Raw genomic sequence first — 16,417 nt, 5'->3', positions numbered from 1 at the left:
TATTTGCCCCTTTCTGCAATTAACATCAGTTATAAAATTTGCCCTTGCAAAACTAGTGCTGTTACATGTATAAAGTCAACTTGACAGCGACGGCATTATGAGCAAACTTTATTTGAAGCTTGGGAGTAATGGACCAGAATGACAAATTTGCATGTACAAAAATAATTTTCTCATGAATTAAAAGCACATTTCATACTCCAAAAAACACAGCCTACTGATGTTTACATTCCTTTAAACGAACGGGCTTTTCGATACCAATAAACATTTAAAAAAAACATGCAGAGGTATGGGATTCAGCTAATATTCAAGTATGTTTAGCACTACTGACAGTAAGGATAAAATACAATTATCACAACTTCATGGGTTGGGAGTGTATTGCAGTAAGTACACAATTAAAATTCACTTACGGTGTCAATATCCTAATGAAGCTGAATCCAAGTAGGACAGGTTGATTCACACAATGGATAATGTATGGTCACACTTTAAGACTTGAGATGCATAACAAATGTTACCTGGATATACTGTTAGCATGTTTATAAACAGTCGAGTTTTAAGCCAAAAAAAGCAATGCTTTTGAGTTTGTAACTCATCTTTACCAAAGACCATGCACAAGTGCAGTATTAAAGAGTTTAATCTTGCATAGGTACTTTTCACACTTGCCATCCTTATGCTTACAAATTCAAAATATTTTTTGAAAGCAAACTAATAACACAAATACATCATTTAACCCATACGTCCCATGCTACTCAAGGCCAAATTATCTGCTGTAGACAATTTGAACAAAGTTATCACAGTGTAAAGTGTATTACAGTGTGGAAGAAATATTAACCTAAATGTAAAAAGTACAATCACTTATGGGGTTTTAAAAAAGCACCCACAAGAAAAAAAAAACTACAGATCACAGGGTTTTTAAAATCCCACTTTTAAGGTGCATCACAGAAGAATTATTCCCAAAACACCAAGTTACAGTAAATACAGTACAGAATGAAATTTGCTGATCAGGACTTCAACCGAAGCCTCCTTTCAAAGACTTTGGCTTAGGTAGTTGAAAAAGTAACAAAACTATTTAAGGACGCTCCTGTGTGCTAATGAAGACAGGTGGGTACAATAGTGGTCAGGCAGCTGCAGACAAAAACCAAAAATGACTAAGAACACTACCGCTGAAGAAATTTAAAACAAGGAAAGGGGGGGGGGGTAGGAGACATCAGAAATTAGTGCTCAATTTTAAAGATGTATAACAAGGATCAAATTTACATTTTAAAAAGTCTTCCAAGCCTATTCCAGCAGTAAATGTAGGCGTTACTTTTTGGCTAAGTAAGCCTGTGCTGGAAAGCCTATACAACAGAGACCCCTGCAGCTGTTGTACACCTGCAGCCTTCCAGTGAAGTCAAGGAGAAATGTAGTTCCTGCGGTCAACACTAACTCTGTTCCGAGCAACCACTGCCAGAATGCTGAACACAAAAAAATAGCTTTTTCAAAGAAGTCTACCAAGCTGTCATAGTTATTACTAAATGCTTACCTGTGCACCAAGCCTGGAAAGATAACGGTTTCTCAGTCCAAAAGCTGACATGGGCTTCAATCGGGCCAAGTTCTCATCTTTCTGCTGGTGCACGCGTGCTCTTTTCTCAGTTCTGAAAAGATAGGAATTGCATTTAAAACCAGAATATTTATCTATATATATTTCCATGAGTAATTAGCTGAGGGAAAATCTTATAGACAGGAGCGTTCAATAGTTCATTATAAATGTTTCCCCATGTTAGTCAAAACAAACAAGACAAACTGAATAGGAAACAAAACGTTTATTTTACTTCATGAATACACTGCAGAAGTACAACGATTACATACGCAGCAGAATTTGATCTCAAGCGGACGCGAGTGCCCAGCAGGGTTGCAGATGTCAGACTGAAAGAAGCTTCAGGATACTCATCCTTCTCAAAATTACATTAGTAAAAGAATGCGAGCATTACGAAAATGTAAAATCTGTTAAACCAAAGTGCACTGGTGCAGAGGCTGCTCTGCAGTCTACAATTTAAAAAGATTTTTGGAGGCAACATTTGCTATGGTGACGCATTTCTGTAACATTAAATGTAGCAGCCTTCAAAACACATTGAAGCAGCAATACAAAAAGTACTCATATAATGCTCTAAATTTGAAATGCTATATAAATCTGATTTTATATTAAAACTAATATATACAGAGTGAAAAGTTTGCAAAAACCTTTACAGTAAAAAACACCATTTGATTATGTACACGCTTCACATGAATAGACTAATGTTAAAAGGTAATTTACCCCCCATATACCATCATCTTAAACACAAAAGCCTACAGAATTTCTGTAGTATTATTTCAGTCACACACAGGTTAGCTGTAGAAAATGATTGTGTCAGTGTTTGTGGTAATGCCCAAGGTGAGGATGTAATTGAGAATTGATTCTTCAGCTTGCGGACTTGGTGACCACTGGAAGTTTACTTCAGGATGCTACTCAATATCCTCACCTGTAAGACATTACAGTATAGTGAAAGTTATTCGAGAAAAGTTGTGAGTGCAGAAAGCATGCATGTTAGACAAAATGAGGCCAGCACTGCCATGTGTTACAAAATATTTAGGGATCACACCGGCACACAGAGGTCAAAGACAAGTTGTCAAAACAGTGCAGTGGGATGAAAACTAAAACAGAATGGTCACAACATTCCAACTCTGACTAACGCTGTGCAGAACCCCAGAGCATCCTGACCTCAGTTTACTTGTATTTAGTGTAAGAAAAGAATGAAACAAAACACTTGAAAAACCTCACAGTATTTTAAAACATGGCTCCCAGCTGTGTTGTTTTGAAAACTATTACAGAGGACATGCTTTACGGGTTTATTAGCAAAGTACAAGGATCAATAGCAGAAAAACAGATGTTTGAGAACCCATTGCTATAAAATGCTAAGCCTACAAGTCAAACATATGCCGCACGTACTCATGCCAGATTATCCTAGCAATAGTGACTGATTAACTGTGCCTTTGAACAAGTGCAAAAAGATCCATTATCACAGAGTTTATGGTCGTAGGCAAAGTGGGGGTACTTGAAAAGTTTAAACTATCAACACAGACTTTCTTACTTTACTACAAGATTTCATATCAACCTCATGCTTTCTACTTACTCAGCTGCCGAAACCTCTTTAAGTTTTCCTCTCTGGGATGCTGATAGATTAAGTTCTCCTCCTATAATTAAAAAAATATATATATTTTGAACCATTATCACAGTGATAAAGAAAACATAAGATGCTTGTGTCAAGCTTCATTGTCTTACCTCTGAGAAAATCTATGAAGTACAGTACCACCACAGCTATCAATGCCACTAAAAAGAGGGGAGAAGAATTCAGAATACAAGATTCACAGGCATGTGGATCAAGAGACTCGGTGACAAATCAGGATTATAAACCAATCTCAACAGTGACCTTTGCAATTGCTCTGTAAAAGACTTTCTAATTAGACATTAGAGCAGAAAATTAGTTCCATCTAACCACTCTAGATATTACAGAAAAGTCCTTGTTTTCTACATTAAAAAAAAACTTAAAATTCCACAGTGCTTACAACAAACGCAGGAACTGAAGAAGACTTCAAGAAACAAATATCCCCGACTGTCCAGTATGGATCCAGCAGCAATAGAAATTAGTGCAAGTCCTAAATTCTGGATGGACTGCATGCTGACAAGAGAGGAACAGAAATGAAAAGTTATTGCCAGCTTCTGTACTGAATCTCAATGGTAAATAAGAACAAAACAACTGATAACTGTTATTCCAGCTTCAATGAAGCAAAACATATAACCATGCTTGTTTTTATGTTCAGCTTTAATAGAAAGAGCAGACAAGTTTTAAATGCTGTGCTACATCTCTATATATTCACTTCATCTGAATCACTTACAATCCATAGGCAGTTCCCAGTTGATGTTCTGGAACAACAAAAGCCACCATTGGCCACAATGCGCAAGCAAGAAGTGAATACGACAGTCCCAGTAAACACTAAGAGAGAAGGGAGAACAAAAACAAACATTTGCAAGTCTCCGTTTAAGAAGAAGAACAAAAAATGTCTCTGGCATCTACCAATTAGTGAATTTTTAGTGAAGAAAAAAATTATCCGATCTGTAATTTTAATAACCAGGGCAACCTCACTAAGGACAGCACCACATTCTCAAGTCTTTTGACATATTGCTTTGCCAATATCACTAAAATCCTAGAAGAAAACCACTTCTTAATCCCTATAATACCAATGTTTACATAGGCAGTGTCATGAATATTTCATGGCAAAAAAACTTGTAAATATTTATAAAAAGAGAATGAAAAAAAAGCTGTGCAAAAAAGGGTTAAAAGAATAAACACTCAATGATCCGCAACATCTTTTCAACATGTATAGAAGGTCAACGAGTTTATGCCAGCAGATGCTTTTGTTTAATGAGGCACTACACTTAATACATACATGTCTCCGACACCAACCTGCAGCTATTATGCATGAATAAATGTCAGGAAGTGTTACCATTGCTATCCAGGGGTTCCAGAAGGTAAAAGCAAGCATCAGATGTGCCGCAAGAGTGGCCAAGACAGCGCACAGAACCCAGATCACATTCTTCCCAACTCTGTCCACCAAAAACCCCAAAATGGGAGATGCAGGGGCTGAGATGATGTATACAATGCTGTGGAAAAATTACAGCCAGGAATTATTACTTGTTCAAAAAACAGACAAATGAACTTTAATAAAGCAAATACTAGTTTGTGAGAGGTCAACACCACCACACTGAACCTTGCTGCATGCCAAATGAGACCCAGATTTTTATTAAATGCTCCAAATGAGGTATATTTTACCAATATACATTAACACAGATGTAGTCTATAATGGGAACTTGCCTGTTAATTGCTCTGGCTTGAGCTGGAGAAAAGTTGAACTTTTCAATGAAGAAGACCCTAAGAAAAAGTTAGAAAATCTATTGAAATTGGGCTGGACAAATGATTTTTTAAAATTTAATTGGTATATGAATGGGATATAAATAGGCTTGACTACATTAACTTACAGATATAAATTGATTTCTCCTGTTCAAAGCAACTCTAATTACTGCTTTCTATTAGTATTCTACAGACGCTTAAAGCTGGAACCTAGTGAGAAAGTTCTGAATACCCTTTTCATTTATCAAATTAATTTAACAAAAGTCCTTCATCACTAGGTTGCTAAGTAATATCAGTAGGAGCTGCCTCTGTTTACCATCATGAAAATAAAATGGCAGATGTCTTCTGTCCAAGCTTTATCTGTCAAAATTCAAATAGCACTTTTTCCATTAAACACAGCTATCTAGTTTATGCTATTTCTAAAGTTTTGTGTACACTTACTGGCCAAGTCCAATGAATGGAAAGACTGCTACATAATAACCAACACATATCAGGAAAATGAGCCACAGGGAAAGTGAGAAATCTTTCACATCTGTCAGCTTAATAACTTCACCTAAAGAAAAAACAGAAACAACCTGAGGCTTTACCAAGAAAACGTTTCAAGCATTCTTAAAAACAAAAAGACCAACTCTAATCATGAGAAATCCTGGACTACCTAATATTAAGTGCAGGGAACCTGCAAGAAGATGTACAAATTCAGACTGCACTTAATTTATGTAGACATGTGCTGCACATAATATATGCAATAAAACATTGTTGATTACTTCAGATTAAAGGTTAAGTATAAGGCACCACACCAAGTGGGGACATTCTGAGAACAATATGGTTCATGAGGCTCTGACTAGCATTCCAATATTTGAAACAAATGAGTACAGCGTAAAGCACTCTTCCCTTACTAAGTCCTGTCTGTATTCATCTGACTATTATTCTGTAAACTACGTGACCATCAAGATGAAGGAACTTGGGCTTTCCAGCTCTCAAGGCCGAGACCAAGAAACTTAGCTAAAGTAGCTGATCACTGCTGTCATGTGAAAATCCACAGTTCCAACCCTTTGCTAAAGAACAGGACTCACCGGTTTTACCCTGCTCTTTGTTTAAGATTCTCTCGGCTCTCTTGTCTAGGTAACCCAGGATCAGTGCACAGATTAAAGAAAAAATACAAGTGGCAGAACCTAAAAAATAAAGAGCAGCATAGGTCAATCTAAAGGCAAGAAATCACTTAATTTTGTAATTTCTGGTCACTCACAGAAGGACAGGAAATAAGTCAAGTACGACAATACCTGAACCATGCAGATAGTATCAACAGAACTACACAATGCTATTTCTCGACCTGATATCCGCATCATAGCAGTATTTTAGTATCTCTCATTAGAAGTGAAACCTTACACAGCAGTAGGTCTTGAAAACAGGTGAATAAGTCAAAAAACAGTACCTGTACTGCAGCGAGAACATTTCAGGTTGCAAGCTAAATACAATTAAAAATGTTGATTGAGTCAAATTTCAAAAACTAAGAATGATCCTTGTCATATTCAACAATGTAAGGATTATCTAAGGTTCCTATAAAAAAGTGTATTACTTACAGGTACTGTACTAAAAGGTACTTTCAGGTTTCCTTTACATCTAGCATTAATATAAAAACATGAAGCCTTTGAAACACTAACCCACCATCAGTGCTGGTATTTAGTTACATGCAGCCAAGGAAATGGAAGCTGAACTGTATTGCAAAATGAAACTGCTTACAACAATTTGTCCAGAACATGTACATATAAACGGGATAAAGTTACAAAAACTTGGCAATGCCGATACAACAATGACACAGTGCTACTCTATTTGACTAGACTAAGGATTTTTTTGAGCACCCAACCAAAACTCGAGGCCTGCATCTTAAAATTTAGCAGCTTAAGATCCCCCTTTCAAAAGATTTTAACTTAAACTTTTCTGGATTATTTGACAAGAGGACTATTGAAACCATTCTTGCCCCCCAAAAAGCTAAAGAAGTTAAGAAAAGATCATGAAGCTCCATTAGCCAGCAACAGGCCGGACCCACCTATCATCAGAGTAATGCCCAGTGTGGTGTGGCCTGAAGAGCCCACCATGGCCGCTATCCTCGAGTAGATCCATCCCATGATGTTCATGTTTACCGTGCTGCCCTAGAGGTCAAATGAGAGGAACTTTTCAGACACCTGACCAATTAAGCACAATTAAACATTACAGTGAAAGCACACTGCAAAACCATCTTAAAAAAGATGACTTATAACCCTCATTTTCTAACACATTTCATGAAGTATAAAGCTATGTAAATCACAGAACGCAATTTTACCAAGATGCCTGAAAGCTGCAGGTTTATCCTCTTCAACTGTATCATATGCTGACATGCATGCATTACTGATGACAATTTTATTATATCTCAAAGATTATAATGCTTTTATTATAGCATTTTAAAGGACAATTTATTGAGACAGTGAAAATCTCATTTCCCAAGGTGCCCTAGGGGGAAATCGCATGACTATATTTCCACGTCATATCATACATAACATCTATCGCGCAAGATGAACATGAAAACTCCAGCATTCTTTGTGCATGCAGTGGGATGTGAAATTAAGATCTACCCGTCTTCGTTTTAGAACAAAAATCAATTTACTGGCATTCTATCCCTCAGTCTTAGGATGTAAACATTTTTCTTCCTAGTCCACTTACTAGTCGAGCCATGCTTAACTGGAGACCGAAGACCAAGTTCAGCTCCTTTCCTTTAAACCAACTGACAGCATACGTGTTCTGAGCAACAGCCAGGGACTCGCCTCCAATCCTGAACAACCAAAATAAGAGCAAAACTATATTTGCATAGTGTGGGAATGGATATGGTACATCATAGTACATTTGAAGGAGACACTTACCCAAACACAAACCTTCCAAGTTCCATCAACCAAAAGGCATTACATAACGCACCTGCTGCAAAAATAACCTAGGGATGATTTGGACAATTCACATCAAAAGTCAAGCAACAGTAAAAACTGTACAAAGTAAAAAAACAAATACAAGTACTTGTGTCTTCTGGATCATATTTAAAAGGAAGGGTTTCATAATCTTAATATTGTTCAAAAACAATAAAAGCCAAACATGGTTTTAATTTTGTAAATGATACATTATGACATCTTTGAGAAATATTGAAACTTCATCGATAGAGGATTAACCTTACTCTTTAGCTGGAGAAAAATATCACAAGTACTTACCTGTCCCAAGCAGACGAAGAGACTAAAGATTATTGTACCTAACCTGAAAAGGACACATTAAGGAGGAAAAGTTTTACTTTGCAAAAAATTTAAAAAATATATATTTTACAGAAAGAAGAGACAAGGCTCATTCCAAGCCTCTTATATAGTGACGTAAATCAAACTGTCACCCTGTTCGCTTAATTTAACCTCTTCTCTGTGCAATATGCTAGACCAGCGGTCTGGACACTTGCTGTGTGGCTCAGTTCTGGGGACTGTCCAACATAAGAGATTTAAATCTTATTCAGGGGCACACTGCAATGACAATTCAGAGGGCAAGAGCCCCACTATGGTGGTGTAAATTTATACTGAACTGGGTCATGCTGAATTCTCCTGCGGCGGGAGGCCAGCCTTAAGCCACAGTGGAACTGCCCACTGTTTCCAGTTCACGGCTGGGAGGAGTCAGAAGCATGGTGACTGAAACCGCCCAGGCTAAAAGCTGCAATCACCATCAATAGATGAGAATATTATAACCAACTTTTACAGGAAAGTTTATCAGGGCATATAAGGCTGGAGACGATTCAAAATATCATTTTGAATTCAGGCCTTTGTGCAAATTATACAAAACATCACCGTTCTTTTTTTATATGGTCTGAGCGCATTGAGATTCACTCTGAAAACATGCATTAAACCTCAGCACCTACCTGATACCGAAAACCCTGTCCAGCAAAAAGCCTCCAAAGAAGCAGAGCACAACATTCGGCCAGGAATACCATGCATACAACTGCATGAACTTAGAAGTGTTGAGTTGCATATCCTGCCGGGAAGATAAATGAATACCATATCAAAACAAAATTACTTAAGACATATAAAGCATTATAATTTGAAAACATCATGGTTGCTGAAATCAGAATTGACTGCTTTAGTTCTTAAAGTAGATCAACAGAGCTCAATCATGAGTTACCAAGCACTCACGGACCTTAACAATCACAATAGAAGTATCGTGGAGATGTAAACATGGACTAAACTATTACACCTAATCAATGGATTATCCTGTTTTATAAAACTTGAGTACATGCATCTGCTACTTGACAGAGCATTAAAGAGACCAAGGTAAAAATGCAGTACAGGATATGCAATCTACAAGTCAATGAAAATAATCTGGAGCAGGGTTGGAGACTGGTTGATTGATTTCGAACACTTCTGCTGTTCTTCGTAATGGGTAACAGCATTCCACCAAGTAAGACATCTGCTTCTCCACTGAACTACTCACTCATCACACATGGACAACCCAAAGACAATGCACATTAACGAACCCAGTATGGCAGAACACCTGAATGTTAATATACGTTTAAAAAACACTTCACAATTTAGGCTAGATTGTGCAAACCCAGGGTGGAATTTACCCAGGGTAAAATGAAAGGGCAATATGCTTGGTTACCATAAAAGGTGTCTGTAGAAAAGGTAAGATGCTCATTAAACAAAATTAATGTTGACCTGATTAAAAGCAAAGACTTCAGCAGAACAAATCTGTAAATCTGATGATCGGAGAATGTCGGCAAATGTTAGCACATATAACAGTATAATGGAGAACTAAGCTAAATTTCCACCTCTATTATTCAGGTACTGTACTTGGAGGAACCCATTTCTGCTTGTGCAAATACAGCAGAAGCTGTCAAGTCCATCAAACTCAAATGATTCTTTTATCCTTTTTAGTGTTAGCTGAATTACATGGATCAGAACAGTTAAAAAGAAAATGAGGCAACTGTGTATGTAATCTTCTCCATGTGACTGTTTGCTTTGCTTTGACTTCCAGTCAGAACTAGAAGGGGCGAGTATGTTTAAACACTTTGTGGAACAAAAACGTTACGCCACAGACACTGGTCAGGTACTTGATTTTCTGCCAACAAACCTTAATGAAAAGTATAACATTTGATGGACTATTGACTTTATTATAATCATATTGTCTGATATTTGCTTAAATAAAACTGGCAGCAGCTCTTTTTTCAATAGGACAAAGCAAAATCTATTTAGAAATAAGGCTTGCCTCGAGAGACAGCAAATCTATTTAGGCCCTTTATACTTTTGCTGAATAATGTGGTTAAATAATTTTCTGAAAACAGCCTAAGTGAATGCTGGAGGGTTACATGAATGACAACACCCATGGTAACGATACCTGCAGTTTATACAATGAAATCCCATCCTATCAGCAGATGGGACTATAGATCAAGGCTACTCAACCTGCAATCTCCTGCAACCAGTTCTTTGCTCTATTGATCTTGCTAATTATCAATTAAATTAAGGAGTTAGTTGTAGCAAACGTCAGTAATGAAGTGGATTGGAGTTGCCCAGATTTATAGACTCAAGCAAATTGAATTAGCCAAAATGATTTAATTTCAATCTACAAAATCTATTTGAAATCAACTAGGACCTTTAGAAACTTTACAGCCCCGAGTTTCTTTCCATACTCTGAACCAGGGATGGGGATAAATCAGTAATTCCTCTGCCTTCCTTTCTAATTCTTATCTTAATTACTTGATGGTACTAATTACAAGGATAAGGTAACATTTTTGGGCTTCATCAGTGTAATTTAGGGGTCTTAATTCAGTTGCTGGAGGGCCTTGTTTCTTCTGGTGTTTGTGTTGACCTGAGTAGTCAATTAAACAACCTAATTATTTTCTGAATTAGACATATATAGGATTTTTCTCGAGGTCTTTACAATTGACTGCACAAGATATTCACTTCATTAAGGGAACAGTTACCTGTAATTCAACTCAGAGCCTGAACAGAAGGTTTATAATTGTGCATCTAATTAAATAGAGACCAACTATGTAACAAGAGAACGTGGCATGAACAAAAAAACAGAAGACACCACACCCTCCAGGAACTGAGTTATTGAAAAATACTCTGGCTCTCAGGGATTAGAGACACAATCGTGTTTCATATTAAGTGAAAAGTGACATCTTGGTCTTTGTTGGCTTTAAACACTTTAATTGAATTTAATATCATACAGCCAAAAACTTCAGAATAGAAAAAAAACATACCAATACAATACTGCTACCTTTATCACCCTCGTAAACACAACCACTCTCTGTACTTAGAACTCCTGTAATTTGCTAAATCCACACATATTCAACAACACTGGACATGGGCACAGAGAGGCAATTTCCCCCCCAATACAAAAACTTACCTGTATGACCTGAGTCTGAAGTGCTGCTGGATTATCGTAGCAAAAGTAGCTACCTGCAAGAAAAAGGCTTGATCTGTCAGATTATGCTCTTAATCAAAAGAGCAAAAAGGTCTATTCCTGACTGGCATCCTATATGAGAGGTGTTAGTGGGGACAGCTCACTCTGTAGTCCATGTGGGTCCTAATGCCCCAGTATAGTGACGGGGACACTATACTGTAAAAAGGCACCGTCCTTCAGATGAGACATACAACCGAGGTCCTGACTCTGTGGTCATTAAAAATCCCAGGGCGTTTCTCGAAAAGAGTAGGGGTGTAACCCCGGCGTCCTGGCCAAATTTCCCATTGGCCCTTACCAATCATGGCCTCCTAATAATCCCCATCTATGAATTGGCTACATTACTCTGCTCTCCTCCCCACTGATAGCTGATGTGTGGTGAGCGTTCTGGCGCACTATGGCTGCCGTCACATCATCCAGGTGTGGCTGCACATTGGTGGTGGTGGAGGGGATCCCCATTACCTGTAAAGCGCTTTGAGTGGAGTGTCCAGAAAAGCGCCATATTAGTGTAAGCAATTATTATTATTATTATTATTATTATATTGCTGAACTCGACTCCTCTCCCGAGATGAGGACAGGGAGGGCCATTTGAAAAGGGTACCCATTATGAAACGCCACAGAGCACTTATGAGATGTGAAAGAAGGCTGCGCTTTGTGAAACTGCAGCCTAGTTTTACCACAAGAGCAGTGCACCTAGATTTGTGCAAGGTCAACAGTTGAGCTCTGCGGTTCTCCAGCCCACAATTTGTACGAAAGCACAGGAGTGCAGGTTTACTGGAACACCTTCACCAGGCTTTTTCTGCAGGGATGGATTCCCAAAGACTAAACACTTAAGCTCTCTCCAGCCGTGCACAGGGAAAGAACAGCAGTGTCAACACCTCCTGCTTCACCAGCACAGCATTGGGGATTCAGAACAGTCCAGTGTTTCACAATCCTGATCATTTTGGTTTACATTCCAGGTTTTCTTGGTTTCACTTTTGGTTGCTTAATTAACTGAACCAAAGTGGTTGGATCTGTCTGTTTTGTGCTCCTAAAAGGCTGAAAAGGGTAAGGTGGCTTATGAATTTTTAAGAGGTGCCTTTAACAGTGAAGAGTACTCTGAGCCCCGTTGTATCTGCATAACAGTGTGCACGTTAATCACTTTAATGACAGGACTTTAAGGGCGGTGAGTCTGCACGGTTTTGTCGCGACTGCTTGTTGTCTTGTTTGTGAGCAGAGACTTAACACCTCCAACTTTTTTTACAGGGCAGAATTATACGTAAATTGGACTTAAATAAGCGTTTACTGTGTTAACAGGTTATTTTGCTGCCCACTTAAGTTTGCCATCAAAATTTACTGTTGTTATAATTACATTTTCAGTCAATCAAATTACCAGTTGTTTTATTTGTAAGCAAACTAGATTATCCAATCAGTGGACTTCAGTCCTTTAAACTCTTACGTCTCTCGTAAGCGTAATTTAACGCCTTAATTTTTTAAAAACTTAACATATCATGCAATGTATGTGATGTGTTGGGACTCAGACCAAAGTCTTAAGTCGCTTTCGAAACTAAAATCATACACCGGACTCACCGAATCCTAAAAAGCACATGAAGATCAGAACCACAATTCTGTGCAGTAGTGTGCTAGGATCACAGATAGACGGCATCCGTCTTCCTGGACCACTGCCATCTCTGTTATCAGAGAGGGAAGGATCTGAAACTTCAGAATTATCTTCATCCAGAAGACCCCTCCGCTCTTCCCTCTCCGCCATCTTTCACCTCCTCTGGCAAACAGAAAGACACGACCAGTCATATGACCAGCGGGAACGCGTGACACTCGGACGCGCTCAGCTGACTTGGATGAACGCGCTGCGGTGCAGTTCCGCAGTTAGCGCGCAGGAACATCTGCCGGTTTTGTGAAATTTTCTAGTGCGGAATTTTGCAAAAAGAGTTTGTTTGTCGCATCCACGGCTGTGTAAAACATTAAAAATTCAAAGTTTATTCTTCGAAAGGCTGGCAAAATCAAAAGTAAGCTTGTTGTGTCTGAGTGTTCGCATTTCAAACGGTAGCTCTCCGTTTATTTCTTTTACTAAGTGAATAAGGCGAGTTGGCTCTTTTTTCAAGAAAAACATTTTAAATGCTTAATGCTTGATAAAAGAATGTAGGATACCAACAACCCCAAATGTGTGCTCGTGGCTGTTGGATCAAACTGGTTGCCAGTGTCCTACTTGACAGCTGAGCTAGCGACCTATTTCTTATTCTGGGATAACAATGCCCTTTCCCTTGTAATGTGTCAAATTCCCACAAAACAGGTTTAGAAACTGATTTTATTCGTTGTTCTGGCATGTTTTGCAGCTATTCAGTAATAGGTAAAAGGTTTTCCGCACTAAACAAATGCTTAAACACTTAGGTTATATGTACAAGAGAAGGTGCACAGGTGCTACACTAGTACCATTTGAACTAGCTTCTGTGGCTAAGATCTCCTAAAGACAGACCTTCCCTAGAATAAATTTCAGTTTGTTCTTTGTTCCAGCAGAAATAAGCAACAGCTTTTTAATGATCTGACATGAGCTGGTTTAAATTGTTCACCATTTAAGTTCTAGTATTTATCTAATAGTTATGCAGCATTTTCTGTGAAACTATCAGTTGAAACTTAGTGTCTTTTTATAATGCTACTAAAGAACCTGGACGATTTTGTTTATGGATGTAAAGAAATTCGTTTCACAAAGGTGGATACAATTAAGAAAAAAAATAACCAAGGAATCTGAAAGAGTAATATAGAGTAAGCAACAGCATGCGCTGCTATATTCTGTGTTCTCGTTCACATTCTGGTGTCTTCCCGGAGTTGGTATTTTTATACAGGCAAAGCAATTCTGGTCTATATAATTTCCATGAATGCTATTTAATCTACCCACAATCCATCCTACCTGAGTCATCTGTCAAAAAATTTAATCTCGGCATGACAAACAGGCCTTCCTCCTAGAACCCTATGTAATCATGTTGTAGCTCATTAATTCGAAGCCTAAATATAATCCTTTTGCCTGGGAGGGGAGATCATATTTCATTATTATATTAATCAGGGCTTGGGATAGACATTACGGTAAATCACTGGACAATCCTGTGAGTAATAAATTACTGAGTCGTTTGTAAGTGGTGAACCCATTTTGAGCTGAAACTGCAAAGTAGCACACTGTAACTTGCCATGCTGTTGTGTTCAATTTCTTTAAAAATCACCCACATATACTGTTAGAAAATATACACTTGTAAATTACTGCAATTGTACTTAATCATGACATGTCCATATAACAATGTACATTTCACAGCTCATCAGTGAATTACATTTTTTCAGAGCATTTTTAATGACACTAACGCAAGATAAAAATCAATTTAAAATGTACCAATTACTTATACATATCGGGCAATGCAAACATAAATACAAAAATAAAAAATAAGGACTAAATTGGGACTTTTTTCATTGTAATCTAAAAAGATTATACTAGCACAGTGAAAGCTGGAATACTTTTGCTATAGATGTTCAACTACATATGTATCTATGTAAATAAGCCCAGTGATTTAAAATGTTATCCTGCAAGAACAGATGTAATCCACACTAATCTCTGATTATGTAGCCCCATATCTGAGATTTTCATTTTTCCCTGCTGGAATGACGTCCTGCCACTTGATATGAGATATTACCAGTACCATCATGTCCTTTGAATTGCAGATTATTTCTACGGCAAACAAAGATGCTGCACTGGAATGTGAAATACTGCTTTTATATTTTCCATTCCACGTGTCGCTTTCTAGACAAACATGTTTTAGAATTCATCTTTGTCCTAGCTTTTATCTGGCCTAATCAATTTTTCTTTTTTTAATACAAGGCTAATCGAGGCTAATACTTCACTTGGTGAAATAATTTAATATGGGAGCTTTTTTATATGATTGAAATTCATTGAACATTCCCAATTTTCTTTCTAAAATTGAGCCCAGTGGCTGTTCAGGAATGAGGAAAGAATTGGTTCCTGGGTTTATGCCACTTTTATGTAGAAATTAAATGCAACAGAAATACTGATTCTGTTTAACCATACAAGAGAAATCCAACATTATAAATGGGCGATTACTCACTAAATGGGAATGCTTTACTGACATGCCCAAGGCAATCACCAGCGTTACACAGTGTTAAGCCCACACAAATTTTACTGACAGTTTCAGAATAAACACACTTGCTTTCAAAGTTGAGTACCTGTTTATTCTGTGAAGTCTCTTGAGAGAATCAACATGGCTTGGCAGTTTCACTGTTTCTGCTTGCTGGCTGTCTAAAATGTTTATACAAATAGAGGTGGTAATGGACTCCATGAACAATGCAGTGTTTAAATCCCGTGTTCTTACAATATTTCATCTTTAGGTAAATAAATATTGATATAGTGAGTTTCATGCAAAGCAATCATCCGGTGTACTCACTTGACTAGAGCCTGTTTTATTTTTCAATGCAGAGTGTGCAGAATATGGAAAGGTAAAAACAAACATGCCTCAGAATATCAGAACTTTTCTCCCGTAGCAATTAAATCCATTGTCTTTCTCTAACAGACCAAATCTGAAGAGTGAAGGTATTGGAAAAATCTGTTACACCAAGGACACATTCCCTCACGCTCTATAGACCAGGTTTGGCTCTTGGTTGCACAGTATCGAGTAGTCTTCGCAGGTTAGTATTTTAATTCTGAGCTTTCTTGACTTTTGTGCCATCTAGTGTTTGGTTTGCAAAAACATCTGCACTAATTATGAATGCTCAACATAAAGTCTTTCTAGTGGATTAATCACATAAATAGCAGCTTTCTATATATGTATTATGAGGGCATTAAGTTAAAAAAAATGTATCTTATCTTATCTTAATAACTCTAATAATAAATTACAAGGCATTCTTGAATACCCAGAGCATTCTGACTCTGCTTAAGATCGCATTGACTACAATGCATTCCTGAATACCCAGGGCATTCTGACTCTGCTTAAGCACAAATTGAATACAATGCATTCCTGAATACCCAGAGCATTCTGACTCCATTGCTT

The 16,417-nt window shown here is 37.7% G+C and overlaps 1 protein-coding gene across 2 annotated transcripts; it reads right to left on the bottom strand.

Annotated features, from left to right (window-relative positions):
- Nucleotides 1–98: 98 nt before the first annotated feature.
- On the bottom strand, nucleotides 99–13,154 carry mfsd1 (major facilitator superfamily domain containing 1). Of its 2 annotated transcripts, XM_088914944.1 has the most exons (17): nucleotides 12,945–13,154; nucleotides 11,322–11,374; nucleotides 8,836–8,948; nucleotides 8,153–8,195; nucleotides 7,817–7,884; nucleotides 7,620–7,728; nucleotides 6,970–7,072; nucleotides 5,996–6,094; nucleotides 5,364–5,475; nucleotides 4,887–4,943; nucleotides 4,519–4,675; nucleotides 3,910–4,007; nucleotides 3,580–3,692; nucleotides 3,296–3,343; nucleotides 3,147–3,207; nucleotides 1,520–1,631; nucleotides 99–1,122 (listed from the first exon to the last, which is right to left on the bottom strand). In XM_088914944.1, the coding sequence occupies exons 1-17, from the start codon at nucleotides 13,123–13,125 to the stop codon at nucleotides 1,063–1,065; spliced, it is 1,587 nt and encodes a 528-aa protein (XP_088771070.1). In that variant the 5' UTR covers nucleotides 13,126–13,154; the 3' UTR covers nucleotides 99–1,062. The 2 variants fall into 2 exon arrangements, with proteins under 2 accessions (XP_088771070.1, XP_088771071.1); XM_088914945.1 differs by lacking the exons at nucleotides 99–1,122; nucleotides 1,520–1,631 and adding an exon at nucleotides 1,785–2,495.
- Nucleotides 13,155–16,417: the final 3,263 nt, after the last annotated feature.

This window comes from Atractosteus spatula, chromosome 4 (genome assembly GCF_055471065.1).
Source record: "Atractosteus spatula isolate fAtrSpa1 chromosome 4, fAtrSpa1.hap1, whole genome shotgun sequence".
NCBI classification, from domain to species: domain Eukaryota; kingdom Metazoa; phylum Chordata; class Actinopteri; order Semionotiformes; family Lepisosteidae; genus Atractosteus; species Atractosteus spatula.
Note: the sequence above shows the minus strand (reverse complement) of the source record. Positions and strands in the feature narration are given on the sequence as shown.

Excerpts from the sequence above, each read along its gene's own strand:
- mfsd1 (XM_088914944.1), bottom strand. The coding sequence starts at position 13,125 with ATGGCGGAGAGGGAAGAGCGGAGGGGTCTTCTGGATGAAGATAATTCT. Across the intron at positions 3,344-3,579 it reads CTTCAGTTCCTGCGTTTGTT|TGGCATTGATAGCTGTGGTG; the intron begins GTAAGCACTGTG and ends CCCTCTTTTTAG. Across the intron at positions 1,123-1,519 it reads TTTCCAGGCTTGGTGCACAG|CTGCCTGACCACTATTGTAC; the intron begins GTAAGCATTTAG and ends TTTTGTCTGCAG.